This window comes from Nothobranchius furzeri, chromosome 2, assembly GCF_043380555.1.
Source record: "Nothobranchius furzeri strain GRZ-AD chromosome 2, NfurGRZ-RIMD1, whole genome shotgun sequence".
Taxonomy (NCBI): Eukaryota; Metazoa; Chordata; class Actinopteri; order Cyprinodontiformes; family Nothobranchiidae; genus Nothobranchius; species Nothobranchius furzeri.
Window position 1 is genome coordinate 24555944 of NC_091742.1, and position 25410 is coordinate 24581353.

Below are 25410 nucleotides of genomic sequence, written 5' to 3' on the forward strand. Positions count from 1 at the left end.
AAATATCCACGCGTCTTCAACGTCCTCAGTGGACAGCTGGGAGAGGCATACGATCTTCCACTCCCTCCAGGAATCCAGCATATACCCCGCCGGGTGTGTCCACTGCAGGCAAGTGGGAGCTCCCTGCTCCGTTCTCATTGTTGAAAAAATCTTATCAATCACGTTGAATGACCAATTCCTCAAATCCATAGTTAAAAATAGGGTTTTTCAGAAGAAATGCAGAGAAGCGCTCTGTGGGCAGACAGGGCAAAGAGCCTTGGGAAAAACAGATAAGGGAGCAAAAAGAGAAGCGTCTGTACTCTGCGAGTGCCAGGGAAAAAAGGATGGATTGTATTCTGCTGACATGTTTAAACAATTTTTTAATTTTTTGGTCCTTTTCACAAAAACATTGTCTTCCAGTGACTGCAACAGTGCTTCTTTTTTCAGCTTAGCCCCTGGTGTTTGCTGGAAACATGTTTATTACATAACAGCACTGATATGTGAGAAATGCTGCCACCATGTGGTCATTTTATGGACTACTCTCTTCTGTATTAAATAATCACACAATTTTGTGCCACTTTTATGCCAAATTGCAAGACATGTCACGAACAGATTGACTACCTCTCTCAAGACCAGCCCTCTTGGGACATCTTATCAGTCTGCACTGCATGTGTGAGGGTGTGCAAATACGACGGTATTTTTAGATTTTCATCAAGGCTCATCACACCGATGTGTCCACATTTCTGTTTGACTTAAATCAGCTTTTAAAACAAAGACGTAACAGATTCATATATGTTCTTACACCGTTCCTGTCAGATTACAACAATAGGCTCATATTTTAACATGTTTCAGTCTGACTGACGCTACGTTAACACAATTTATTCAAATTTTACCCTAAAATTCTCACCTGTAGACAATGAGACGCACCATCAATATTTGAAAGTTTGAGATTAACATATAAAATAATCACAGGGGCCTGCTGTTCTGTACATTTTAGCATAGAGGCGAGTTCATGGAGGCACCCAACAGCAGCTGAGGCCCAAAGCCATGCACAGCTGTGACGCTTAGGGGGGTGTAGGGTCCAACAGCCAGACCAGCTATCAGAAACCCTCTCGCTGTGATTGACAGGCACTCCTTGTGACTCTGCAGCCCTATAAGGGCACATGAACTTTAGGGATCTCTCTTCCCCCCCTCCTTCTCGACCTTTCTTCAATGCTGCTCCCTAACTGTAGTGAACGTAACATCTAGAAAGTTCCAAAGAGGAGCTTCGAGAAACCTCCCCTAAAGTATAAAAAGACTCCAGCATGGCTTTGAAATCAGAAGACACTCACTCGACAAACAGAAGAGAGACTAAACTGTTCAGAAGAACAGCGGCGACGAATAGATCGGACGATTTTCAAGAGCTTTGTTTGACAATCAGCTTCAAGAAGAGAGAAAGATTATAGTTAAGGTAAGACTGAAACAAATGCAATTCCAGACTGAAATGTATATTTTTATTTATATGCTTACATTATTTGAATATGCAGATTTTAATAGAGTAGTGGTTATGTTACTCTAAGTGAGCCTGTCACAGCTAAGAAGCACATTAGTCCAGAAAGAGGCGAGAAACACAAGTTCTACATTAATATTCATGTATCAGAATCTTTTTTAAAAGATATAAAACCAGGATTTGTATCGGATTCAATGTTTCACATGTGATCCGAAGAAAGAAAACATAGTAAAAGTGATTGTTCTTTCAGCAGATGCTTGTTTCTTCTTGCAACTTGTTATTAGTTTTAAAATAATGTCAGATTTTTACATAAAAGCCGTTGTGGGGGTTGGGCTGGCATCGAGACTCCACCTTTCTATCAAGACGTGATTGACAGGCGGAGCACATGTTCTTCTGGCAGCAGAAATCATGACCTTGTGCGAGCCATGAAGCCGGATTAGCAAGAACAAGGGAAAAGTTTGGAGTTTAATCACTGAGGATAAAGTTACAAACAATCGATTGACAAGGAAACACTTTTAATATGATTTTCAAGATGCTAAACTTTAGCGAACACATCTGCTTCAGATGCCTGAGAACGCTGGACACATCATGGAGGAAGAAGTGGAGACCTTCGCCTTCCAGGCTGAGATCGCTCAGCTCATGTCCCTGATCATCAACACGTTCTACTCAAACAAGGAGATCTTCCTCAGAGAGCTTATTTCCAACTCCTCAGATGTATGGACAATTTACTCTTAGTGCATTTTTCTTCTTCTTCTTCTTGTTAAGCAACACTTTTAATGCAACTATATTTTAATGCTCTTCTCCCTTCTGGACAGGCTTTGGACAAAATCAGATATGAAAGCCTGACAGACCCTAGCAAACTTGAGTCATGCAAGGACCTGAAGATTGAAATCAAGCCTGACCTGCATGCTCGCACCCTGACCTTGATTGACACCGGCATCGGTATGACCAAGGCCGACCTCATCAACAACCTGGGCACCATCGCCAAGTCTGGCACCAAGGCCTTCATGGAGGCTCTGCAGGCTGGAGCTGACATCTCTATGATTGGTCAGTTCGGTGTAGGTTTCTACTCCGCCTACCTGGTGGCTGAGAAGGTGACGGTCATCACAAAGCACAACGATGATGAGCAGTATATTTGGGAGTCAGCAGCTGGAGGCTCGTTCACAGTCCGATCAGACAACAGTATGTTTTAGACAGAATCATTTACTTGATAAGTACAGTTTCCTTCACTGTCTAAATCTATGTTGATTTCCTGATTTTAGGTGAATCCATTGGCAGAGGCACCAAAGTTATCCTCCACCTCAAAGAAGATCAGACGGAATACTGCGAGGAGAAGCGCATTAAGGAAGTCGTGAAGAAACACTCTCAGTTCATTGGTTATCCTATTACACTTTATGTAAGTTATCATCATGTAATAACTATTTCCTAAAAAAATAACTCGTACTAATCACAAATGAATAATGATAATGATCATTTATTCCAGGTGGAGAAGACCAGAGAGAAGGAAGTGGATCTAGAGGAGGGAGAGAAGGAGGAGGAAGTTGAGAAAGAAGCTGCAGAGAACAAAGACAAACCTAAGATTGAGGATGTGGGGTCAGATGAGGATGAGGACTCAAAGGATGGAAAGAACAAGAGAAAGCACAAGGTCAAGGAAAAGTACATCGATGCCCAGGAGCTGAACAAGACCAAGCCCATTTGGACACGCAACCCAGACGACATCACCAATGAGGAGTACGGAGAGTTTTACAAGAGTCTCACCAATGACTGGGAGGACCACCTGGCAGTCAAGGTAAGCTGGGAACATGGACGTAATTTTGGGGGGGGGACAGGGAGGACATGTCCCCCCCCCCCCCCCCCCCACTTTTTCTAAAGTCAAGTTTTGACCCCTGCACTTTTTACCATCCAAAAACAATATTACTTTATGTTAAATTGACACTGGTTGAGCTCTAGGACCAAGCGGAAAACAACCGTTTGTGTTGAAGCCTGTTTCCCATTAGAGCATACTGTAAAGATCCCCCCACCCCCCACACACACACTTCTAAAGCGAAAATGATGTCCATGGCTGGAAATAATGAGCCTAAATTTAAAAAAAAAAGCAAACACTGCTCTCTTTAGCATCGTTCACCACAATCCTGCTATTAGCTAATAAAGAATATGTCTTTGTCTTGAACCTGCAGCATTTCTCAGTGGAAGGTCAGCTGGAGTTCCGTGCCCTGCTGTTTGTACCCAGAAGAGCTGCATTCGACCTCTTTGAAAACAAGAAGAAAAGAAACAACATCAAGCTTTATGTGCGTAGAGTCTTCATCATGGATAACTGTGAGGAGCTGATCCCAGAATACCTCAGTAAGTAAAGCATGTTAAACATAAATCAGACTAGTCACACATTTTGATCATTTTAGTATGCTATCATTCCCGATTGATACATACAACAATAGATAATATTTAGTTTTCAATTGAACTATTTCTATAATAACATAATTATATTGCATTTCCCTAAGTGTTTATATGTTAGAATAATAATAAAAGCCATTTAAAAGGTAGAAAGCTCTTAGACGATACATTATCCAGAGGGGTGAAACATTGGTCCATGTATAGAAAAACATACCCTGTCTAGTATGGCTTGGATTTTGTTGATTGAACAATTTTTATCTTCATAATTCAGATTTCATCAAGGGTGTGGTGGACTCTGAGGACCTGCCCCTGAACATCTCCAGAGAGATGCTTCAGCAGAGTAAGATCCTGAAGGTGATCCGCAAAAACCTGGTCAAGAAGTGCCTGGAACTGTTCACAGAGCTGTCTGAGGACAAGGACAACTACAAGAAGTTCTACGAGCAGTTCTCCAAGAACATGAAGGTATGTTCATTGTTTTAGTTTACACATTTTTGATGAAGTTCATGTAAAGGTGTAACCTCTGTAACACACACTTTAATATTTCAGCTCGGTATCCACGAGGACTCCCAGAACAGAAAGAAACTGTCTGAACTACTGCGGTACTACACATCAGCCTCTGGAGATGAGATGGTTTCCCTGAAAGACTATGTCTCTCGCATGAAAGACAACCAGAAGCACATCTACTACATCACTGGTAAGTTGTTTGACAGGATCTTCATTCGTTTGCATTCTTCAAAAGCTTCTATCATCACATGTCAAACAATTTAATCTGGAATTGCTATTACAGGTGAGACCAAGGACCAGGTGGCCAATTCTGCCTTTGTGGAGCGCCTTCGCAAAAGTGGTCTGGAGGTCATTTACATGATCGAGCCCATTGATGAGTACTGTGTCCAGCAGCTGAAAGAGTACGATGGGAAGAATCTGATTTCAGTCACAAAGGAAGGTCTGGAACTGCCTGAAGACGACGAAGAGAAGAAGAAGCAGGAGGAGCTCAAAACTAAGTTTGAGAACCTTTGCAAGATCATGAAGGATATTCTTGACAAGAAGATTGAAAAGGTAATGTTTTCCTTTCTGGCAAAATGAGAAATATTGCCTTGGAGGTCATTTCTTTGCGGAATGCAATGATACTAAATTTGATTCTCTATAGGTTGTAGTATCCAACCGTCTAGTCTCTTCACCTTTCTGCATTGTCACCAGCACCTACGGCTGGACGGCCAACATGGAGAGAATCATGAAGTCTCAGGCACTGAGGGACAACTCTACTATGGGATATATGACTGCCAAGAAACACCTGGAGATAAACCCATCACATCCGATTGTGGAGACCCTGAGAGAGAAAGCAGAGGCCGACAAGAACGACAAGGCTGTGAAGGACCTAGTCATTCTACTGTTTGAGACCGCCTTGCTGTCCTCAGGATTCACATTGGAGGACCCGCAAACACACGCCAACCGCATCTACAGAATGATCAAACTGGGTCTTGGTAAGTTTTAGTGTCCAAAATAAAATAAAAAAAACATGTTAGAAATTATCTGTTTAATTTGCTGTCCAAATGGATGTTGGTTGGTAATTTTCGCATTCTTATTTGCAGGAATTGATGATGATGATTCTGCAGTTGAAGACATCATTCAGCCAGCTGATGAAGACATGCCGGTCTTGGAGGGAGATGATGACACCTCAAGAATGGAAGAAGTTGACTGAAATTCTGGACTTTTCTAATGCTTATTTTTGTAAATGACTGTTTTTGCTTCCTCACAATTGATTTGAAGAAATGTTGACCATCTGGTTTAAGTTTGCATTAATGACCATTTATATAAAGCCTATATTAACAGTATAATAAGGTCCTTTGTCTTGGCCTATGTACCTTTTTGTAACTATTACATTTTTATATGTAAAGCTTTCAAATTTGTAATAAAATACATTAGCAAACAAGTTCTGCAGTGATTATTTTGCTTGAGTTGCCCAATTCCAACAAACAGTAAACTGTTGACAAAGAGCATTTCGATGATTCAAACGCAAAATCATTTAAATAACGCATTTGTCATTGACATCTCTAGTTACCTCCTGAATGTTCTGGAAAACTTGAGAAATGTCAGCATTGTGTCATTCCACGTGCCTTCTCAAACCCATGATGCTGCCTTTGTATCCCATAAAAGGAATAAAGGTGTGCACTCTTGTACTGATTGACAAGTCGCTCGACCTATCAGCGGCGACCACACAAGAAGGATTCCAGACAGTTCTGGAGGATTCCAGACAGTTCTGGAAGCTTGAGTTGGGATTTTCTCGAACACACTGAGAGTACAAAAACCAGACAGCTACAGTTTTCGAGGAAGATTCAACACCGACAGAAGCTGCTGAGAGCGAGGAGCGACATCAACACATTTACCTGGGTTATCGTGTCACATTGGGACCAAGGTATTTCAATCATTTGAATGTTTTTTTTTTAGCTTAAAAGCACACACCGGCTGGTATTAGCTTAACTCGTGCTTCATATTTAACCTCTTGTTGAAGCTAATGGGTGTAATTCATGAGTAGCAACATATTCAGGTTTTCTTTCTTATTTCGAAACAGTCAAGATGGGTTGATGAAGTCCATCCAGGAACAATCCTGACACGATGCGGTGCACTTGTTACAAATTTGGGAAAATTGGTTTAATTAATGTAGCTTTCGTTGCAGCTTTAAACATTCAAAGGGGCAGTTTTAAGACTAGCACTGAGTTGTCATTCATTGAATCTCTTCATTTCTCTGTGGAAGGGAGGGGCTCTCTTCTGGAAGGTACTTGCATCCCGTAACTTCTAGAACGTTGCGTTTCAACCGGAAACCAGCAGGTGGAGGTCTTCTTGCTGCTCCCGCTAACGTTATGACAACCACGTGCCTCTCGAATCAGTCAGCATGACAGAATAAAAGCACACCAAACAAAAATGAAATTGTCATTAAACCACATTATTGGTGACTAGGAAATAACTAAGCTGTATTCTGTCATCTGATGACTGGATACAGCTTTAATGCAAATGCTGGGTTATTTCTCTAACCCAACTGCTGGGTCAAGGCTGAATTTTTAGAGGTTGGGTCAATTTAACACATCATTGGGTTAAAAATTCTGACCCAGCGTATTGGGTTAAAAAAGGCGGGAAATAGTAAGATCCTCCCCCTTGTCTGTGAGCCCGCTTCATTTTAAACCAGAGGATGACACGGACATTAATGGAGCTTCACACCAGCAAGGATTTAAAATAAGGTAAGACGTTACTAATAAAGAGTTTAAAGATTAATTTAATTAAAACGGGACATGTAGCTGATAAAGTAACAGATTTTTAGCCTGTCTGTTCAAGACAACCGACTCATAGTTTAGATTAGGTAGCTGGCTACTTAGCTTCCTAGCATCGATATTTATATATATTTTAGATAGAATGTAACACAGAATCCGCAGCACAAGTGCTCTGGAAAATGTTGTGATCTTCTGTCCACACTCCCTGACATAGTGAGGCTCTACTGGGGGGTGTTAGGCCTTCTGGCTATTTTATACCAGTGGTAGCATCCCTGCTAACAGCAGAGGGCCTTTATGCCACAGGCATGTGTATAATGTTACACATTTCAATTGTACAGACAAATGGGTGGATGTGGCTTTGTTGTTGCTGCCAGTGCTTCTCCAAACTGCACCATACAAGTTGAAGGAGAGCGTTCCGACCAAGCAGAGGTTCAGCAGGCCTTCACTGACTTCCAACCTGTAAGTTCTGTTATTTTTTACTTCATTTATCATTCACAGCCCACTCCAACTATGTTTCAACAGCTGTTTGTGAAATCATAACCTTTATGCCTAAATCTGTTCTTTTTTTCCTCTATCCCCCTCAACTTAGACTGGAACCAGCCTGGTGAAGAACCTGAATGGGACCACAGTGGAGCACCATGTCCTTATGGCTGCAGAAGACCATCAATGTTCCCAAGAATTTTTGATCATCAATGGAACTGATGAACCCATCTGTTCTTAAACATTTTTTGTGTCGATGTCAACTATCCAAAACCACGTGCACAGATTTGGGGGTTTATTCAGACATTTATCTTTGCATCATGAATCAAATGCTGTGAAGCTCTGAGGGCTCATGTTGCTATGATGTGAGGTTGATGTTCTGCTGACCAAAGCATTAAGGTGAGGGTTGGGAGCTGATGGACATTTACTTCACTACAGTTCTTCCATTAAAGTTGTTTAACATGTTTAAGACATCACAAATTACAAAATGTTTAATATTTGTCATTTTAAAAAATTGCAATTAGTAGTCATTTACAAAACAAGTTTGAATATGAATGCATGTTTAGAGAAAAGTAGAAAATGCAACTTTATTTGTTATCTATGTATTTTGAAAATTAACATACTTTTTGTGATAAAGAATTGACTGAGACATGTTCATTTTGTTTTATTGAATTATTCAATTTTTATTTTATTTATTGTATTGTATTTACTGTAGAATTGGGTCATTTTAACCCAAGGTTTAGTAATTTAATAACCCAGAAGTTGGGTTTTATTTTTAACCCAGTTTTGGGTAGTCCTAACTATACAGTTGGGTCATTTTAACCCATTGATTGGGTAGAAAGCATAACCCAATAAGCTGGGTCAAACTCATAACCCAACCCCGCTTGGTTAAAATAACCCAGCACTGGGTCGGTCCCTTTTTGACCCAGCACCTGGGTTACAAAACAACCCAAATTGGGTTATTTTTAACCCAGCAGTTTTAAGTGTGGGTAGTAATCAAATGTCAAATTGGGTTTTTCAGTTGTAATCCAATAAATACTTATTCTGGAGTGTTTCTCATTTCTAGATGCCTGAGCCACACGACCAACCAATGGAGGAGGAGGCAGAGACTTTTGCATTCCAGGCTGAGATTGCTCAGCTGATGTCCTTGATCATCAACACTTTCTATTCCAACAAGGAGATCTTCCTTAGGGAGCTCATCTCCAACTCTTCAGATGTAAGTTTGCCTCTGTCTGTCTCATTCATACACATAAGTGGTTAGTGTAGTACTACTGGGACAGCAATACCTCAGGAGGTGTAGAGCAGGTTGTCCAGTAATCCAGTAATCCGAAAGGTTAGATCCCAGCTCCCATCGAAGAATGCTGCTGTTGTGTCCTTGGGCAAGACACTTAATTAACCCGCCTTGCCTGCTGGTGGTGACTAGAGACGCATTCTTCAATGTATGCTAGGCCTTTCATCGTTAAAATGAAATTAAACTCTTAACAAGCACTAATTTATTCCCTCTCTTGAACAGGCTCTGGACAAAATCCGGTATGAAAGTCTCACTGATCCCTCAAAGCTCGATTCTGGCAAGGATCTTAAAATCGAAATCATTCCCAACAAAGAGGAACGCACCCTGACCTTGATTGACACCGGTATCGGTATGACCAAGGCAGACCTGATCAACAATCTGGGCACCATTGCCAAGTCTGACACCAAGGCCTTCATGGAGGCTCTGCAGGATGGAGCTGACATCTCCATGATTGGTCAGTTTGGAGTGGGTTTCTACTCCGCCTACCTGGTGGCTGAGAGGGTCACGGTAATCACGAAGCACAACGATGACGAGCAGTATGCCTGGGAGTCTTCAGCTGGGGGCTCGTTCACAGTCAGACTTGACAACTGTGAGTAATTTGATCATTTAATATAAGTAACATTTAGTTAAAAGTGATTCCTGTAATATTCTACTAACTTGTTTTTCTTGCACAGCTGAACCTCTGGGACGTGGAACTAAAGTGATCCTGCACCTGAAAGAAGACCAGATGGAGTACCTGGAGGAAAAAAGGGTCAAAGAAATCGTAAAGAAGCACTCGCAGTTCATTGGTTACCCCATCACACTCTTTGTAAGTTTCACTGAAGTGTAAGTAGTTTCACGCTAAATTATAAAACACATTTAAGTCCAAGGAATTAAACCCTTGTTACGGATTTTCTTAACTAGGTGGAGAAGGAGCGAGATAAGGAAGTGAGTGATGACGAGGAGGAGGGAGAGGAGAAAGATGAGGAAAAAGACAAGGAAAAAGAGGAGAAGGACGAGGACAAACCTGAGATTGAGGACGTAGGATCAGATGAAGAAGTTGACCACGAGAAGTCTTCAGACAAAAAGAAAAAGAAGAAGATCAAGGAGAAGTACATTGATCAGGAGGAGCTGAACAAAACCAAACCTCTTTGGACGCGTAATCCTGATGACATCACCAATGAGGAGTACGGAGAGTTCTACAAGAGTTTAACCAATGATTGGGAGGACCACCTAGCAGTAAAGGTTTGTCTACTTTTTGTTCAGCGTGATCTCTGGTCCGTTTGTGTTCTCTGGTCCTTAAGTTCACCTCCACTTTATTTCTCATCCAATCAGCACTTCTCCGTTGAGGGTCAGTTAGAATTCCGCGCCCTGCTTTTTGTGCCTCGACGTGCTCCATTTGACCTGTTTGAGAACAAAAAGAAGAAGAACAACATCAAACTCTATGTGCGCAGGGTGTTTATCATGGACAACTGTGATGAGCTCATCCCAGAATACCTCAGTAAGTATGACCTCCTTAAGCGACTTAACATCAATGTCTATCTTTTATAAAATATTAATAAAATGGTGGAAATGCGGATTTGTTTGACATAGTTGTCTTTGTTTTTGTTAGATTTCATCAGGGGTGTGGTGGACTCTGAGGACCTGCCCCTGAACATCTCCAGAGAGATGCTTCAGCAGAGCTTGATCCTGAAGGTGATCCGCAAAAACCTGGTCAAGAAGTGCCTGGAACTGTTCACAGAGCTGTCTGAGGACAAGGACAACTACAAGAAGTTCTACGAGCAGTTCTCCAAGAACATGAAGGTATGTTCATTGTTTTAGTTTACACATTTTTGATGAAGTTCATGTAAAGGTGTGACCTCTGTAACAAACACTTTAATATTTCAGCTCGGTATCCACGAGGACTCCCAGAACAGAAAGAAACTGTCTGAACTACTGCGGTACTACACATCAGCCTCTGGAGATGAGATGGTTTCCCTGAAAGACTATGTCTCTCGCATGAAAGACAACCAGAAGCACATCTACTACATCACTGGTAAGTTGTTTGACAGGATCTTCATTTGTTTGCATTCTTCAAAAGCTTCTATCATCACATGTCAAACAATTTAATCTGGAATTGCTATTACAGGTGAGACCAAGGACCAGGTGGCCAATTCTGCCTTTGTGGAGCGCCTTCGCAAATGTGGTCTGGAGGTCATTTACATGATCGAGCCCATTGATGAGTACTGCGTCCAGCAGCTGAAAGAGTACAATGGGAAGAATCTGATTTCAGTCACAAAGGAAGGTCTGGAACTGCCTGAAGATGACAAAGAGAAGAAGAAGCAGGAGGAGCTCAAAACTAAGTTTGAGAACCTTTGCAAGATCATGAAGGATATTCTTGACAAGAAGATCGAAAAGGTAATGTTTTCCTTCCTGGCAAAATGAGAAATATTGCCTTGGAGGTCATTTCTTTGCGGAATGTGATGGTGCAATGCAATAATACTAAATTTGATTCTCTATAGGTTGTAGTATCCAACCGTCTAGTCTTTTCACCTTGCTGCATTGTCACCAGCACCTACGGCTGGACGGCCAACATGGAGAGAATCATGAAGTCTCAGGCACTGAGGGACAACTCTACTATGGGATATATGACTGCCAAGAAACACCTGGAGATAAACCCATCGCATCCGATTGTGGAGACCCTGAGAGAGAAAGCAGAGGCCGACAAGAACGACAAGGCTGTGAAGGACCTAGTCATTCTACTGTTTGAGACTGCCTTGCTGTCCTCAGGATTCACACTGGAGGACCCACAAACACACGCCAACCGCATCTACAGAATGATCAAACTGGGTCTTGGTAAGTATTAGTGTCCAAAATAAAAAAAACATGTTAGAAATTATCTGTTTAATTTGCTGTCCAAATGGATGTTGGTTGGTAATTTTCGCATTTTTATTTGCAGGAACTGATGATGATGATTCTGCAGTTGAAGACATCATTCAGCCAGCTGATGAAGACATGCCGGTCTTGGAGGGAGATGATGACACCTCAAGAATGGAAGAAGTTGACTGAAATCAGGGTTCCCACGCGTCCTGGAAAACCTGGAAAGTGATAGTCCAATTTTCCAGTCATGGAAAACACATGGAAAATGCGAAATGTCCTGGAAATTTTTGAGTTGTCCTGGAAAATAATTTTCCCTCCTTGCAGATAAACAAACGGATTAAACATTTTGGGCAATATTGGGTAGCGCTTCTCCTTTCATTTCTGCATCTAGCTGGGACAGTGCCCCACATGATGCTTCCAACCAATCTGATTGCATATTCTCCTTCAGTTCCAGTTCCACTTCTGTTTTTCCAACTGTCTTTTTTGCTAGATTTACAGATTTTTCACCCCTAGATTTATTTCTCCAAAGAAGGGCCAAAAGTAGCGACTCGGTTCACGAGTATTGCTTTATTGCAGTTTGTAGAGTGAGAGGTTTTTCTCCTTCTCTCTGTTGAGTGACAAAGGAGCAGTGGAGAGTTTTTGTTTTTTTTCACTCATGCGTTGAGACAAGCGAACATAACGAGAGCTTCGGGATAGCAACGGATAGCAGGTAGTCTACCGGACCCGCGCTCTACTCAGTAATTCATACTAGTTCTATCGTCCGACAGCAGAAACAAAAATATGTGAATGAGAAAAATGTCATGAATTCAATTCTATCAAAAATACTAAGTATGTGCTCAGAGGACAGAGCCTCAGCTGTTCATACTCTTTTTAGCTAGCTACACAGACCGCAGCCAGGAGGCAGTGAGAACTGAAGAATGGCATGGTCATTTGAACAAAGTTGTTAACGTAATTAAATTGAATTCAACACGGCTAAATTAATAACTACAATAATTTTAAGTGGTAACTATATATTTATCATAGTAATGCTACGTACAGTCCAGACTAAAAACGTAGCGAACAACTACAAGTACTTGTCTCTGAGGTAGAAAAAAAATATTTTTTCAGGTCCAATATGTCTGTGGTGTTAGCGGGAGATATTAGCCTAGTCATCTACCCTGAATCTTGTTTCTGGATGACTGGACTAACCTAAAATGACCAATACTGGAACAACAAAATGCAGTTTAACATCCAACTATGTGAAATAAGCAGTAAAGTGTAATGTGGTGTGTACAGTAAGTATAATACATAGAATATGAAAGATATGAAAGATAAGGTTTGAAAAGCAGGCCTAATTTATTGAATAAACAGTCAATATAAACAGTAACAATCTTTCAAAATATGTCTTTGTGTCCTTTATAGGCAGGAGTGAATGATGTCAGGAAGACGGTGCAAATTCAAAACTTTTCAAAACTGGCTTTTTGCTAGCCCCAAGACTCTCTGCCTGTGTGTTGGGGTTTACCCCGGTGGACGAGAGGGTAGCTTCCCTGTGCCCTTTGGGTCGGGGAACGGGTCCTGACTGTTGTTTGCGCTTATGGGCTAAATATCAGTTCAGAGTACCCACTCTTTTTGGAGTCCCTGGGACGAGTGCTAGATAGTGCTCCATCTGGGGACTCCATTGTCCTGCTGGGGGACTTCAATGCTCACGTGGGCAATGACAGCATGACCTGGAGGGGTGTGATTGGGAGGAACGGCCCGCCTGATCTGAACTCGAGTGGTGTTTCATTATTGGACTTCTGTGCAAGCCGCAGTTTGGCCATAACGAACACCATGTTCGAACATAAGGATGCCCATCAGTACACTTGGTACCAGAGCAGCCTAGGTCACAGGTCGATGATAGACTTTGTAGTCTTAGCATCTGTCCTACGGCCCTATGTTTTGGACACCCGAGTGAAGAGAGGAGCAGAGCTGTCAACTGATCACCACCTGGTGGTGAGTTGGATCAGATGGCAGGGGAAGATGCTGCATAGACCTGGCAGACCCAAACGCATAATGAGGGTCTGCTGGGAACGCCTGGCAGAAGAACCTGTCAAGACGATCTTCAACTCCCACCTCCGGCAGAGCTTTGACCGTGTCCCGAGAGCAGTGGGGGACGTTGACTCCGAGCGGGCCTTGTTCCACTCAGCGATTGTTGAGGCAGCTGTTGCTAGCTGTGGTCGCAAGGTGGCCGGTGCCAGTCGTGGTGGCAACCCCTGTACCCACTGGTGGACATCAGAGGTTAGGGGAGCCGTCAGGGTGAAGAAGGAGGCCTACAGGGCGTGGCTGGTCCGTGGGTCTCCGGAGGCAGCAGACAGGTTACCGGATATCCAAGTGGGGTGCAGCAGTGGCAGTTGCCAAGGCAAAATCTCAGGTGTGGGAGGAGTTTGGTGAGGCCATGGAGAAAGACTTTGGCCCTCTTTTATGTTGGATTTTATCTCACAGCTTTCATTGGTTCACTTTTTCCCTTGTTTTACACATTTGTCTTCCACTAGAATGTTTCAACTTTTTTGTAATTTGTAATCTGTAATTTGAATTGCTTTTATTTTCTGATTTATTCACTTTCTTTAACTTTGTACTGTACCATGATAAGCGCCTTGGGCTTCCTGACAGGGTTGCGGAAGGCGCTTTATAAATAAAGCTTTGATTTGATTTGAAAGACTATCGATCGGCTCCAAAGAGGTTCTGGCCAACTGTCCGGCGCCTCAGGAGAGGAAGGCAGTAACTTGCTCACGCTGTTTACAGTGGGGATGGGGAGCTGCTGACGTCAACTGGGGCTATAGTCGGACGGTGGAAGGAATACTTTGAGGAGCTCCTCAATCCCTCTTACGCGCATTCCGAGGAGGAACCAGAGCCAGGAGACCTGGAGATGGGCTGTCCAATCTCGGAGGCAGAAGTTGCTGAGGTAGTCAAACAACTACACAGCGGCAGAGCCCCAGGGGTGGATGAGATTCTTCCTGGGTATCTCAAGGCTATGGATGTTGTAGGGCTGTCGTGCTTGACACGTCTCTGCAACATTGCATGGTCATCAGGGTCAGTTCCTGTGGAGTGGCAGACTGGGGTGGTGGTCCCCATCTTTTAGATGGGTGACCTGAGGGTGTGTTCCAACTATAGGGGAATTAGACTCCTCAGCCTCCCTGGAAAAGTCTACTCCAAGGTACTGGAGAGGAGGGTCCGATCGAGAGTTGAATGAGGAGGAGCAATGTGGTTTTCGTCCTGGCTGTGGAACTGTGGACCAGCTCTATACCCTTGCAAGGGTGATGGAGGGGACATGGGAGTTTGCCCAACCAATCCACATGTGTTTTGTGGATTTGGAGAAGGCTTATGACCGTGTCCCCAGGGGCACTCTGTGGGGGACGCTCCAGGAGTACGGGGTGGGTGGCTTTCTGTTAAGGACCATTCAGTCCCTTTACCAGAGGAGCGTGAGTTAGGTCCACATAGCCGGTAGCAAGTTGGACCTGTTCCCGTTGAGGGTTGGACTCCGCCAGGGCTGCCCTTTGTCACCGGTTCTGTTCATTACCTTTATGGACCGAATTTCTAGGTGCAGCCGTGGTGTGGAGTGTGTCGAGTTTGGTGGCAGGAGAATCTTGTCTTTGCTTTTGCGGATGATGTGGTCCTCCTAGCTTCATCCAGCTCTGACCTTCGGCTCTTGCTGGGTAGGTTCGCGGCAGAGTGTGAAGCGGCTGGGATGAGGATCAGCACCTCCAAATCTGAGACCATGGTTCTCGACTGGAAAAGGGTGGCTTGCCAACTCCAGGTCGGGAGAGAGGTCCTACCTCAAGTGAAGGACATGATGGGTGTACTGCCGTGTAATTTGCAAAGGATGTTTAAAACTCATGAAGAGGGTTATGAATTGAGAGGCGTTAAAAACTTCATTTTTCCATTATACCGAACAACTATGAAAAGTCCATGCTTTCGTTCTTTTTTAAACACAGAAACAGTTTTGTTTACCTGTTTGTAGCTACGGTTTCGCCGACAGCTGCCGGCTTCTTCAGGCTGACGCTGATGGTGGCGCGTCACTTCCTTCTCCGTTTATCTGCGGGCAGCAGAGGACCTTGTCGCCCTCTACTGCCCGCTCTCCCCTCTCCGACGATGCAGTCCCATGCGTGGTCCAGCGTGTAAACTCCGTCGTCCCTGTTCATGGTCCCACATCCACGTCTCCTTATCTCTATTGCTTCCTTGATCCATCTTTTGTATTTTTGTTGTTCAGTGGTTATGATCCGTGTGCTGTCCCAGTCCATTATATGGTTTTCTCTTAAGCAATGATCTGTTACGGCTGACTTTTTTATTGTACTTTCTGCTTCTTCTTTTGCTGCTCTTGTGTGTTTACGATTTGCCTCTTTCTCGCACTCCTTTCTGTGTTCTATTGTCCGTGTATTGAGGAACGAAGGACTTCCGCCGTTTGGAACGATTACACCAGAAACGCGCACGTCTAAGAAACCACCTTCGCTTCTGTTTAAGATGCCGGGACGAAAACATCACACCCACAAGCCTACAGCTGAAAACATCGATCCGGACCCAGACAGCACAAAATATAATAGAAAGAGCACAGAGAGCACTGCTCAAGGAGAGGATAAGGAACGTCATAACCAAACAGAGGCGTGTGGAGGACGAACTGGAAAGAGGACACCTGGACTTGAAAAGGAATTACAAACTTGATAAACAAATGGAGGAACTAATTAAAGGACACATGATGGAAAAACAGGAAAAAGAGTTCATAAAAGTGAAAGAAAGACACATAAAGAAGTTAAACAGACTCATAAACAAGAAAAAGAGGGGAGAAATACAAGGCAACTCCACACCAAACTCATGGGTATGTAACATTTCACAATACAAACTAACAGAAGCAGAAGAGAGCATTTTAAAGAAAGGTTTAAACTTTGCAGTCACACCAAAAGAAATACCATATGATGAATTTATTGTAGCAACAGAACTAGCATGTCAACAGATCACAGATGAGGGAAAGAAAGCAGAACTCAGAAATAACGTAGTTGGGATATTAAAAAACAGCCAAATTCAACACAGCAATATTACAAAAGAAGAACAATCAGCCATGACAGCTTTATCCAAAAATGAACAGATAATTATTCTACCGGCAGATAAAGGAAGAACCACAGTAGTTATGGACAGAGAAAAATATAAACAACAGATGAAACAGATGCTAGAAGACAAAAATACATATGAAATACTTAAAAAAGATCCAACAGAAAACATTAAGAAAAACATGAAAAAATTACTGAAGCCACTGCATGAAAAAGGCAAAATAACAGAAAAAATGTACAAACACTGGATTCCCACAGCAAACATAACACCAAGAATATATGGAACACCAAAAATACATAAACAAAACACCCCACTTAGACCAATAGTTGACAGCATAGGTACACCAACATACAACATGGCAAAAGATATCAGCAGAATCATCAGCCCGTTATTAGGAAATACAGACCAACACTGCAAAAATAGTATAGAATTGGCAAAAGAACTAAAGGAAATTACAATAGAAGACAACGACATACTCATCTCACATGACGTCACATCTCTGTTCACAAAAACACCAACCCAAAAAACCATAGACATAGTAGTTAACAGAATCAGACAAGACAAAACTTTACATAAAAGGACAAACCTCACAGCAGATGACATAGCACAACTGATAGGACTGGTAGCTAACTCCACTTACTTCACATACGACAACACAATATACAAACAACTAGAAGGCTTCGCCATGGGTAACCCGTTATCAGCCACCCTGTGCGAGTTTTTCATGGAAGACCTGGAACAAAAAGCCATAGCCACCGCCCCCCCAAACTGCAAAATAAAACTATGGAAACGCTACGTGGACGACATACTGGAAATCATACCAAAAGGTCAAACAGAAACACTAACACAACACTTAAACAATATTGACGACACGGGCAACATAAAATTCACTTATGAGTCAGAAACAGAAGGCAGCATAGCATTTATGGATATGAAAATCACCAGACAGACCGACGGGACCCTAAACATAAACACATACAGGAAACCAACACACACAGACCAATATCTATTATGGACATCAGAACACCCCACCATACACAAAATGTCAGTAATCAGAACATTATATCACCGAGCAAACATAATAACAGAAGAGAGAGACCGTAAACAAGAGGACAAACACATACAACACGCTTTAAAGACCTGCGCATACCCGACATGGGCAATAAACAAAGGAAAACAACAAACAAAAACAGAAAGCAAAGAACAACCCAAAAAAAGAACCAGAAACCCAGAAAGACAAGAACCAAAACCAGTGAAAACCCTACCATACATCAGAGGCATAACGGAAAAAATAAGAGCAACAATGAAAAAACACAACATAAACACACCAACAAAGCCATACACAACAGTTAGAAACAGACTAGTACACCCAAAAGACAAAATATCAGCTGGACAAAAATGTGGAGTCATCTACGAAATCCCATGCAAAATATGCAATAAAACATACATAGGAGAAACCGGACGCCAACTCAATACACGGACAATAGAACACAGAAAGGAGTGCGAGAAAGAGGCAAATCGTAAACACACAAGAGCAGCAAAAGAAGAAGCAGAAAGTACAATAAAAAAGTCAGCCGTAACAGATCATTGCTTAAGAGAAAACCATATAATGGACTGGGACAGCACACGGATCATAACCACTGAACAACAAAAATACAAAAGATGGATCAAGGAAGCAATAGAGATAAGGAGACGTGGATGTGGGACCATGAACAGGGACGACGGAGTTTACACGCTGGACCACGCATGGGACTGCATCGTCGGAGAGGGGAGAGCGGGCAGTAGAGGGCGACAACGTCCTCTGCTGCCCGCAGATAAACGGAGAAGGAAGTGACGCGCCACCATCAGCGTCAGCCTGAAGAAGCCGGCAGCTGTCGGCGAAACCGTAGCTACAAACAGGTAAACAAAACTGTTTCTGTGTTTAAAAAAGAACGAAAGCATGGATTTACAAAGACACAGCAAGAACACACAAGATGTTCAAAGAGAACTATGAAAAGTATGTGTGTATCTGTATGTGGTATCAAACAGTGGAACAAACTTGATGTGACTTTAAAATTATGTAAAAACATTAGATCATTTAAAATGTTGTATAAACAACTTATAATTGACTCATACATAAATAGCAAGTGATAAAAATGGTAATTGGCTTCAAATGGAATATTTTGTTTTTGTTGTTTATTGGTTTTGTTTTCTTTTTCTGTAGATTCATGTGAACAATTGTTTTGTAACTGTCTTTTTATGTAGCAACTAGCAAGGTGAAGATAGAACGACCTGCATAAAGAAAAGTTTTTTTTTCTTTCAAATTTGTTAATGTGAGCAAATGTGATTTATTAACTGAATTGGGGCTGGGCTAGATAAGCTTTTGCTTCTTCCAGTTCCCTCTCAAATGGTTTTATGTTATTGTATGTTTTGTATTGTTTCATTCAACAGCATATGTTTATCGTATTCCTCATTTAAAAAAATAAATAAATACATTTTTTGTATGCACCAGGAATATGGGGGAGTGAATATGCAATTTCATGTTTTCGATGGTTTGAGATAAATAAATAAATAAATTAAATAAATAAATAAATAAATAAATAAATAAATAAATAAGGAGTTTAAGTATCTCTGGGTCTTGTTCACGAGTGAGGGTAGGAGGGAACGGGAGATCGACAGGCGGATTGGTTCGGCGTCTGCAGTGATGCGGACGCTGAGCCGATCTGTTGTGGTGAAGAGGGAGCTGAGCCAGAAAGCAAGGCTCTCGATTTACCGGTCAATCTACGTCCCAATCCTCACCTATGTTCATGAGCTTTGGGTAATGAACGAAAGAACGAGATCGCGGATACAAGTGGCCGAAATGAGTTTCCTCCGTAGGGTGGCCGGGCTCAGCCTTAGAGATAGGGTGAGGAGCTCGGACATTCGGGAGGGACTCGGAGTAGAATCGCTGCTCCTCCGGATCGAAAAGAGTCAGTTGAGGTGGTTTGGGCATCTGGTCAGGATGCCTCCTGGACTCCTCCCTGGGGAGGAGTTTCGGGCATGTCCTGCTGGCAGGAGGCCCCCGGGTCGACCCAGGACACGTTGTAGAGGTTTCTTCTCCAATCTGGTCCGGTAACGCCTTGGGGTCCTGCTGGAGGAGCTGGTGGAGGTGGCCGGAGAGAGGACGGTCTGGAGCTCCCTAGTTGGGATGCTGCCCCTGCGACCCGGACCCGGATAAGCGGAGGAAGACGACGACGATTTCAATCAGCACAGTGAATTAACCTGGTTCAGTTGCTGAGCAGAAAAAAACATGACATGGAGATGACTTGATGATGCCACAATGTCACATCTCTGGTATGAACTAAAGTAGAGAATAACTTCTGTTTTAGTTGTGTTGCATTGTAAGTAGAGGAAAGCAGGTGGGATTGTGAAAGACAAAAATCTTTCCACAACTATATTGTCAAAATAACGGTATAGGTAGGTACAATATCATATCTGTTTATATATTGGGATATCGGCAAACCGTAGTTATAATAACTTGACTTGTACACTGAAAAAGTCTTGAAAATGTCCTGGAAAAGAATTTCAAGAAAAGAGTGGGAACCCTGTGAAATTCTGGACTTTTCTAATGCTTATTTTTGTAAATGAGTGTTTTTGCTTCCTCACAATTGATTTGAAGAAATGTTGACCATCTGGATTAAGTTTGCATTAATGACCATTTATATAAAGCCTATATTAACAGTATAATAAGGTTCTTTGTCTTGGCCTATGTACCTTTTTGTAACTATTACATTTTTATATGTAAAGCTTTCAAATTTGTAATAAAATACATTAACAAACAAGTTCTATAGTGATTATTTTTGCTTGAGTTGCCCAATTCCAACAAACAGTAAACTGTTGACAAAGAGCATTTCGATGATTCAAACGCAAAATCATTTAAATAACGCATTTTTCATTGACATCTCTAGTTACCGCCTGAATGTTCTGGAAAACTTGAGAAATGTCAGCATTGTGTAATTCCACGTGCCTTCTCAAACCCATAATCCCGCCTTTGTATCCCATAAAAGGAATAAAGGCGTGCACTCTTGTATTGATTGACAAGTCGCTCGACCTATCAGCGGCGACCACACAAGAAGGATTCCAGACGGTTCTGGAAGCTTGGGTTGGGATTTTCTCGAACACACTGAGAGTACAAAAACCAGACCGCTACCGTCTTCTAGGAAGATTCAACACCGACAGAAGCTGCTGAGAGCGAGGAGCGACATAAACACATTTACCTGGGTTATCGTGTCACATTGGGACCAAGGTATTTCAATCATTTGAATGTTTTTTTGTAGCTTAAAAACACACCGACTGGTATTAGCTTAACTCGTGCTTCATATTTAACCTCTTGTTGAAGCTAATGGGTGTTTGAGTAAGCAACATATTCAGGTTTTCTTATTTCGGAAACAGTCGAGATGGGTTGATGAAGTCCATCCAGGAACAATCCTGACACGATGCGGTGCACTTGTTACATGTAGCTTTTGTTGCAGCTTTAAATATTCTTAGTAACGGAGCAGTTTTAAGACTAGCACCGAGTTGTCGTTCATTGAATCTCTTCATTTCTCTGTGGAAGGGAGGGGCTCTCCTCTTCGTCTCCAGCAGCTAGAGAGTTCTACTTGCATCCCGTAGCTTCTAGAACGTTGCGTTTCAACCGGAAACCAGCAGGTGGAGGTCTTCTTGCTGCTCGCGCAGCTCATGCTCGCTCGATCAGTCAGCATGACAGAATAAAAGCACACCAAACAAAAATGAAATTGTCATTAAACCACATTATTGGTGACTAGGACATAACTAAGCTGTATTCTGTCATCTGATGACTGAATACAGCTTTCATTGTAGAAATCAAATGTCAAATTAGGGTTTTTCAGTTGTAATCCAATAAATATTTATTCTTAAGATGAGTGTTTCCCATTCTAGATGCCTGAGCCACACGACCAACCAATGGAGGAGGAGGCAGAGACTTTTGCATTCCAGGCTGAGATTGCTCAGCTGATGTCCTTGATCATCAACACTTTCTATTCCAACAAGGAGATCTTCCTTAGGGAGCTCATTTCCAACTCTTCAGATGTAAGTTTGCCTCTGTCTGTCTCATTCATACACATGAGTAGTTAGTGTAGTACTACTGGGATGGCAATACCTCAGGAGGTGTAGAGCAGGTTGTCTAGTAATCCAGTAATCCGAAAGGTTAGATCCCAGCTCCCATCAGAGAATGCTGTTGTGTCCTTGGGCAAGACGCTTAATTAACCCGCCTTGCCTGCTGGTGGTGACTAGAGACGCATTCTTCAATGTGTGCTAGGCCTTTCATTGTTCAAATGAAATTAAACTCTTAACAAGCACTAATTTATTCCCTCTCTTGAACAGGCTCTGGACAAAATCCGGTATGAAAGTCTCACTGATCCCTCAAAGCTCGATTCTGGCAAGGATCTTAAAATCGAAATCATTCCCAACAAAGAGGAACGCACCCTGACCTTGATTGACACCGGCATCGGTATGACCAAGGCAGACCTGATCAACAATCTGGGCACCATTGCCAAGTCTGGCACCAAGGCCTTCATGGAGGCTCTGCAGGCTGGAGCTGACATCTCCATGATTGGTCAGTTTGGAGTGGGTTTCTACTCCGCCTACCTGGTGGCTGAGAAGGTCACGGTCATCACGAAGCACAACGATGACGAGCAGTATGCCTGGGAGTCTTCAGCTGGGGGCTCGTTCACAGTCAGACTTGACAACTGTGAGTAACTTTATCATTTAATATAAGTAACAGTTAAAAGTGATTCCTGTAATATTCTACTAACTTGTTTTTCTTGCGCAGCTGAACCTCTGGGACGTGGAACTAAAGTGATCCTGCACCTGAAAGAAGACCAGATGGAGTACCTGGAGGAAAAAAGAGTCAAAGAAATCGTAAAGAAGCACTCGCAGTTCATTGGTTACCCCATCACACTCTTTGTAAGTTTCACTGAAGTGTAAATAGTTTCACGCTAAATTATAAAACACATTTAAGTCCAAGGAATTAAACCCTTGTTACGGATTTTCTTAACTAGGTGGAGAAGGAGCGGGATAAGGAAGTGAGTGATGACGAGGAGGAGGGAGAGGAGAAAGATGAGGAAAAAGACAAGGAAAAAGAGAAGGACGAGGATAAACCTGAGATTGAGGACGTAGGATCAGATGAAGAAGTTGACCACGAGAAGTCTTCAGACAAAAAGAAAAAGAAGAAGATCAAGGAGAAGTACATTGATCAGGAGGAGCTGAACAAAACCAAACCTCTTTGGACGCGTAATCCTGATGACATCACCAATGAGGAGTACGGAGAGTTCTACAAGAGTTTAACCAATGATTGGGAGGACCACCTAGCAGTAAAGGTTTGTCTACTTTTTGTTCAGCGTGATCTCTGGTCCGTTTGTGTTCTCTGGTCCTTAAGTTCACCTCCACTTTATTTCTCATCCAATCAGCACTTCTCCGTTGAGGGTCAGTTAGAATTCCGCGCCCTGCTTTTTGTGCCTCGACGTGCTCCATTTGACCTGTTTGAGAACAAAAAGAAGAAGAACAACATCAAACTCTATGTGCGCAGGGTGTTTATCATGGACAACTGTGATGAGCTCATCCCAGAATACCTCAGTAAGTATGACCTCCTTAAGCGACTTAACATCAATGTCTATCTTTTATAAAATATTAATAAAATGGTGGAAATGCAGATTTGTTTGACATGGTTGTCTTTGTTTTTGTTAGATTTCATCAGGGGTGTGGTGGACTCTGAGGACCTGCCCCTGAACATCTCCAGAGAGATGCTTCAGCAGAGCAAGATCCTGAAGGTGATCCGCAAAAACCTGGTCAAGAAGTGCCTGGAACTGTTCACAGAGCTGTCTGAGGACAAGGACAACTACAAGAAGTTCTACGAGCAGTTCTCCAAGAACATCAAGGTAGCTGGATGGTCCCATCTGCCTGCAGCCTTTGACTAATCTTATTGATCCTGCCGAGTAGAGTAGAAAACCAATAACTTGGTTTACTTTTGCACTTTTATGCCAATTAAACCCTTGCAAAGATTTTCTGCTGAGAAATGACGATTCTAATTCGGATTCTCTGTTTACTTTAGCTCGGCATCCATGAGGACTCCCAGAACAGAAAGAAGTTATCTGAACTGCTGCGATACTACACATCAGCCTCTGGAGACGAGATGGTTTCCCTCAAGGACTATGTGACACGCATGAAGGACAACCAAAAGCACATCTACTACATCACAGGTGAGCTTCTGCTGCCCTTATCCACGAATGTGGACTGATGTCCTGGTTGTCTGATTCTTACGGGCTTCTCATCATTTTTTTTTATTCTAAAAGATCAAATAAGTTTAGATTTTTCCTTTTGTATTCAACGATGTCATGTTTGAATCCAGGTGAAACTAAAGACCAAGTCGCCAACTCCGCCTTCGTGGAGCGTCTCCGTAAAGCTGGTCTGGAAGTCATTTACATGATCGAGCCCATTGACGAGTACTGCGTCCAGCAGCTGAAAGAGTTTGAGGGAAAGAACCTGGTTTCAGTCACAAAGGAAGGTCTGGAGCTGCCTGAAGATGAAGAAGAGAAGAAGAAGCAGGAGGAGAAGAAAGCTCAGTTTGAGAGTCTCTGCAAGATCATGAAGGACATCTTGGAAAAGAAGGTGGAGAAGGTGAGAAGATATGAACCGAACCTTATGCCAAACGTTCATTTCTTATGTAACTGTGCCTTAACATCGACCTTTAACCCCTCTCCAGGTCACAGTCTCCAACCGTCTAGTCTCTTCACCTTGCTGCATCGTCACCAGCACCTACGGCTGGACGGCCAACATGGAGAGAATCATGAAAGCCCAGGCTCTGAGGGACAATTCCACCATGGGATACATGGCTGCCAAGAAACACCTGGAGATCAACCCTGACCACCCTATCATGGAGACACTGAGACAAAAGGCAGAGGCCGACAAGAACGACAAGTCTGTGAAGGACCTGGTTATCCTGCTGTTTGAGACCGCCTTGCTGTCTTCGGGTTTTACGCTGGAGGACCCACAGACGCACGCCAACCGCATCTACAGAATGATCAAGCTGGGTCTTGGTAAGTTTTATTTTACCAGTGAGCTACGATTGTATGCATGCTAGGCTAAAGATGCAATGCCCTGACTGTGTGATCTGCTCAGGCATCGATGAGGAGGACGTGACATCAGATGACACCACCTCTGCTCCTACTGAGGACATGCCGCCGCTCGAGGGAGATGATGACACATCCAGGATGGAAGAAGTGGACTAAGGCCTGCTGTGAATCTCCACTAGTGTTCAGAAGTAGTTTATTGTACAGTTCAAAGTTTAATGTGAAAATGAGCTCAGAATGCACCCGTTTATCCGTTGAAAGACCACCGACTTCGTTCCCCCTCGTCTTAAGTTCAGATTCATTCCTCAAGGACAAGCTTGTCAGATTTGTATGTGGAGTTGTACCACTGCATTTGGGTTTTTTGTATTTACTGACATTCCAATGTTAAAGTGACTGTAAATATTGAGATTGCATTGTTTGACAAAGTGTAGCACATAAATAAAGTTTAAACATGAGAAGTTGTATTTATTGGATACATCTTTAATGTGTAGCCAAGCGATGATCGTTGACGATGTACGC

General features: G+C 42.7%; 4 protein-coding genes across 5 annotated transcripts; all 4 read left to right on the forward strand.

The window, feature by feature from the left end:
• The first annotated feature begins 1200 nt into the window (after positions 1-1200).
• Positions 1201-5789, forward strand: LOC107378076 (heat shock protein HSP 90-alpha 1). 2 transcript variants are annotated; one of them, XR_011516751.1, is made up of 11 exons: positions 1201-1429; positions 2033-2182; positions 2284-2650; positions 2731-2864; positions 2952-3257; positions 3646-3811; positions 4131-4321; positions 4406-4553; positions 4647-4915; positions 5057-5340; positions 5449-5789. XR_011516751.1 is itself a non-coding variant. In XM_015948093.3 (11 exons), exons 2-11 carry the CDS (start codon positions 2033-2035, stop codon positions 5556-5558), a joined length of 2175 nt encoding a protein of 724 aa, XP_015803579.3. In that variant the 5' UTR covers positions 1201-1429; the 3' UTR covers positions 5559-5789. The 2 variants fall into 2 exon arrangements, 1 of the variants encoding a protein (XP_015803579.3); XM_015948093.3 differs by having other exon boundaries at positions 5007-5340.
• A 196-nt stretch (positions 5790-5985) lies between these two features.
• Positions 5986-7962, forward strand: LOC139061575 (uncharacterized). Its single transcript, XM_070541900.1, has 6 exons — positions 5986-6021; positions 6065-6272; positions 6612-6645; positions 6985-7092; positions 7461-7581; positions 7712-7962. Exons 1-6 carry the CDS (start codon positions 5986-5988, stop codon positions 7841-7843), a joined length of 639 nt encoding a protein of 212 aa, XP_070398001.1. The 3' UTR covers positions 7844-7962.
• Positions 6140-12090, forward strand: LOC107378062 (heat shock protein HSP 90-alpha). Its single transcript, XM_054748452.2, has 11 exons — positions 6140-6272; positions 8669-8818; positions 9116-9482; positions 9568-9701; positions 9797-10117; positions 10208-10373; positions 10485-10675; positions 10760-10907; positions 11001-11269; positions 11374-11707; positions 11811-12090. The coding sequence occupies exons 2-11, from the start codon at positions 8669-8671 to the stop codon at positions 11918-11920; spliced, it is 2190 nt and encodes a 729-aa protein (XP_054604427.2). The 5' UTR covers positions 6140-6272; the 3' UTR covers positions 11921-12090.
• An 8781-nt stretch (positions 12091-20871) lies between these two features.
• On the forward strand, positions 20872-25349 carry hsp90aa1.2 (heat shock protein 90, alpha (cytosolic), class A member 1, tandem duplicate 2). The gene is made up of 11 exons (XM_015948092.3): positions 20872-21053; positions 21704-21853; positions 22148-22514; positions 22596-22729; positions 22825-23142; positions 23233-23398; positions 23510-23700; positions 23874-24021; positions 24171-24439; positions 24525-24858; positions 24941-25349. Exons 2-11 carry the CDS (start codon positions 21704-21706, stop codon positions 25048-25050), a joined length of 2187 nt encoding a protein of 728 aa, XP_015803578.1. The 5' UTR covers positions 20872-21053; the 3' UTR covers positions 25051-25349.
• The last annotated feature ends 61 nt before the right edge of the window (positions 25350-25410 follow it).

What these genes read in the sequence shown, in the direction of transcription:
- LOC139061575 (XM_070541900.1), top strand. Translation starts at nt 5,986, where the DNA reads ATGATGCTGCCTTTGTATCCCATAAAAGGAATAAAG. An exon ending in CGTGTCACATTGGGACCAAG is followed by an intron (nt 6,273 to 6,611) that starts GTATTTCAATCA and finishes TCTCTGTGGAAG; the next exon opens with GGAGGGGCTCTCTTCTGGAA. An exon ending in CCTTCACTGACTTCCAACCT is followed by an intron (nt 7,582 to 7,711) that starts GTAAGTTCTGTT and finishes CCCTCAACTTAG; the next exon opens with ACTGGAACCAGCCTGGTGAA.
- LOC107378062 (XM_054748452.2), top strand. Translation starts at nt 8,669, where the DNA reads ATGCCTGAGCCACACGACCAACCAATGGAGGAGGAGGCAGAGACTTTT. An exon ending in AGTTCTCCAAGAACATGAAG is followed by an intron (nt 10,676 to 10,759) that starts GTATGTTCATTG and finishes TTAATATTTCAG; the next exon opens with CTCGGTATCCACGAGGACTC. An exon ending in AATGATCAAACTGGGTCTTG is followed by an intron (nt 11,708 to 11,810) that starts GTAAGTATTAGT and finishes TTTTATTTGCAG; the next exon opens with GAACTGATGATGATGATTCT.
- LOC107378076 (XM_015948093.3), top strand. Translation starts at nt 2,033, where the DNA reads ATGCCTGAGAACGCTGGACACATCATGGAGGAAGAAGTGGAGACCTTC. An exon ending in GCTGATCCCAGAATACCTCA is followed by an intron (nt 3,812 to 4,130) that starts GTAAGTAAAGCA and finishes TTCATAATTCAG; the next exon opens with ATTTCATCAAGGGTGTGGTG. An exon ending in AATGATCAAACTGGGTCTTG is followed by an intron (nt 5,341 to 5,448) that starts GTAAGTTTTAGT and finishes TCTTATTTGCAG; the next exon opens with GAATTGATGATGATGATTCT.
- hsp90aa1.2 (XM_015948092.3), top strand. Translation starts at nt 21,704, where the DNA reads ATGCCTGAGCCACACGACCAACCAATGGAGGAGGAGGCAGAGACTTTT. An exon ending in TCATTTCCAACTCTTCAGAT is followed by an intron (nt 21,854 to 22,147) that starts GTAAGTTTGCCT and finishes TCTCTTGAACAG; the next exon opens with GCTCTGGACAAAATCCGGTA. An exon ending in AATGATCAAGCTGGGTCTTG is followed by an intron (nt 24,859 to 24,940) that starts GTAAGTTTTATT and finishes TGATCTGCTCAG; the next exon opens with GCATCGATGAGGAGGACGTG.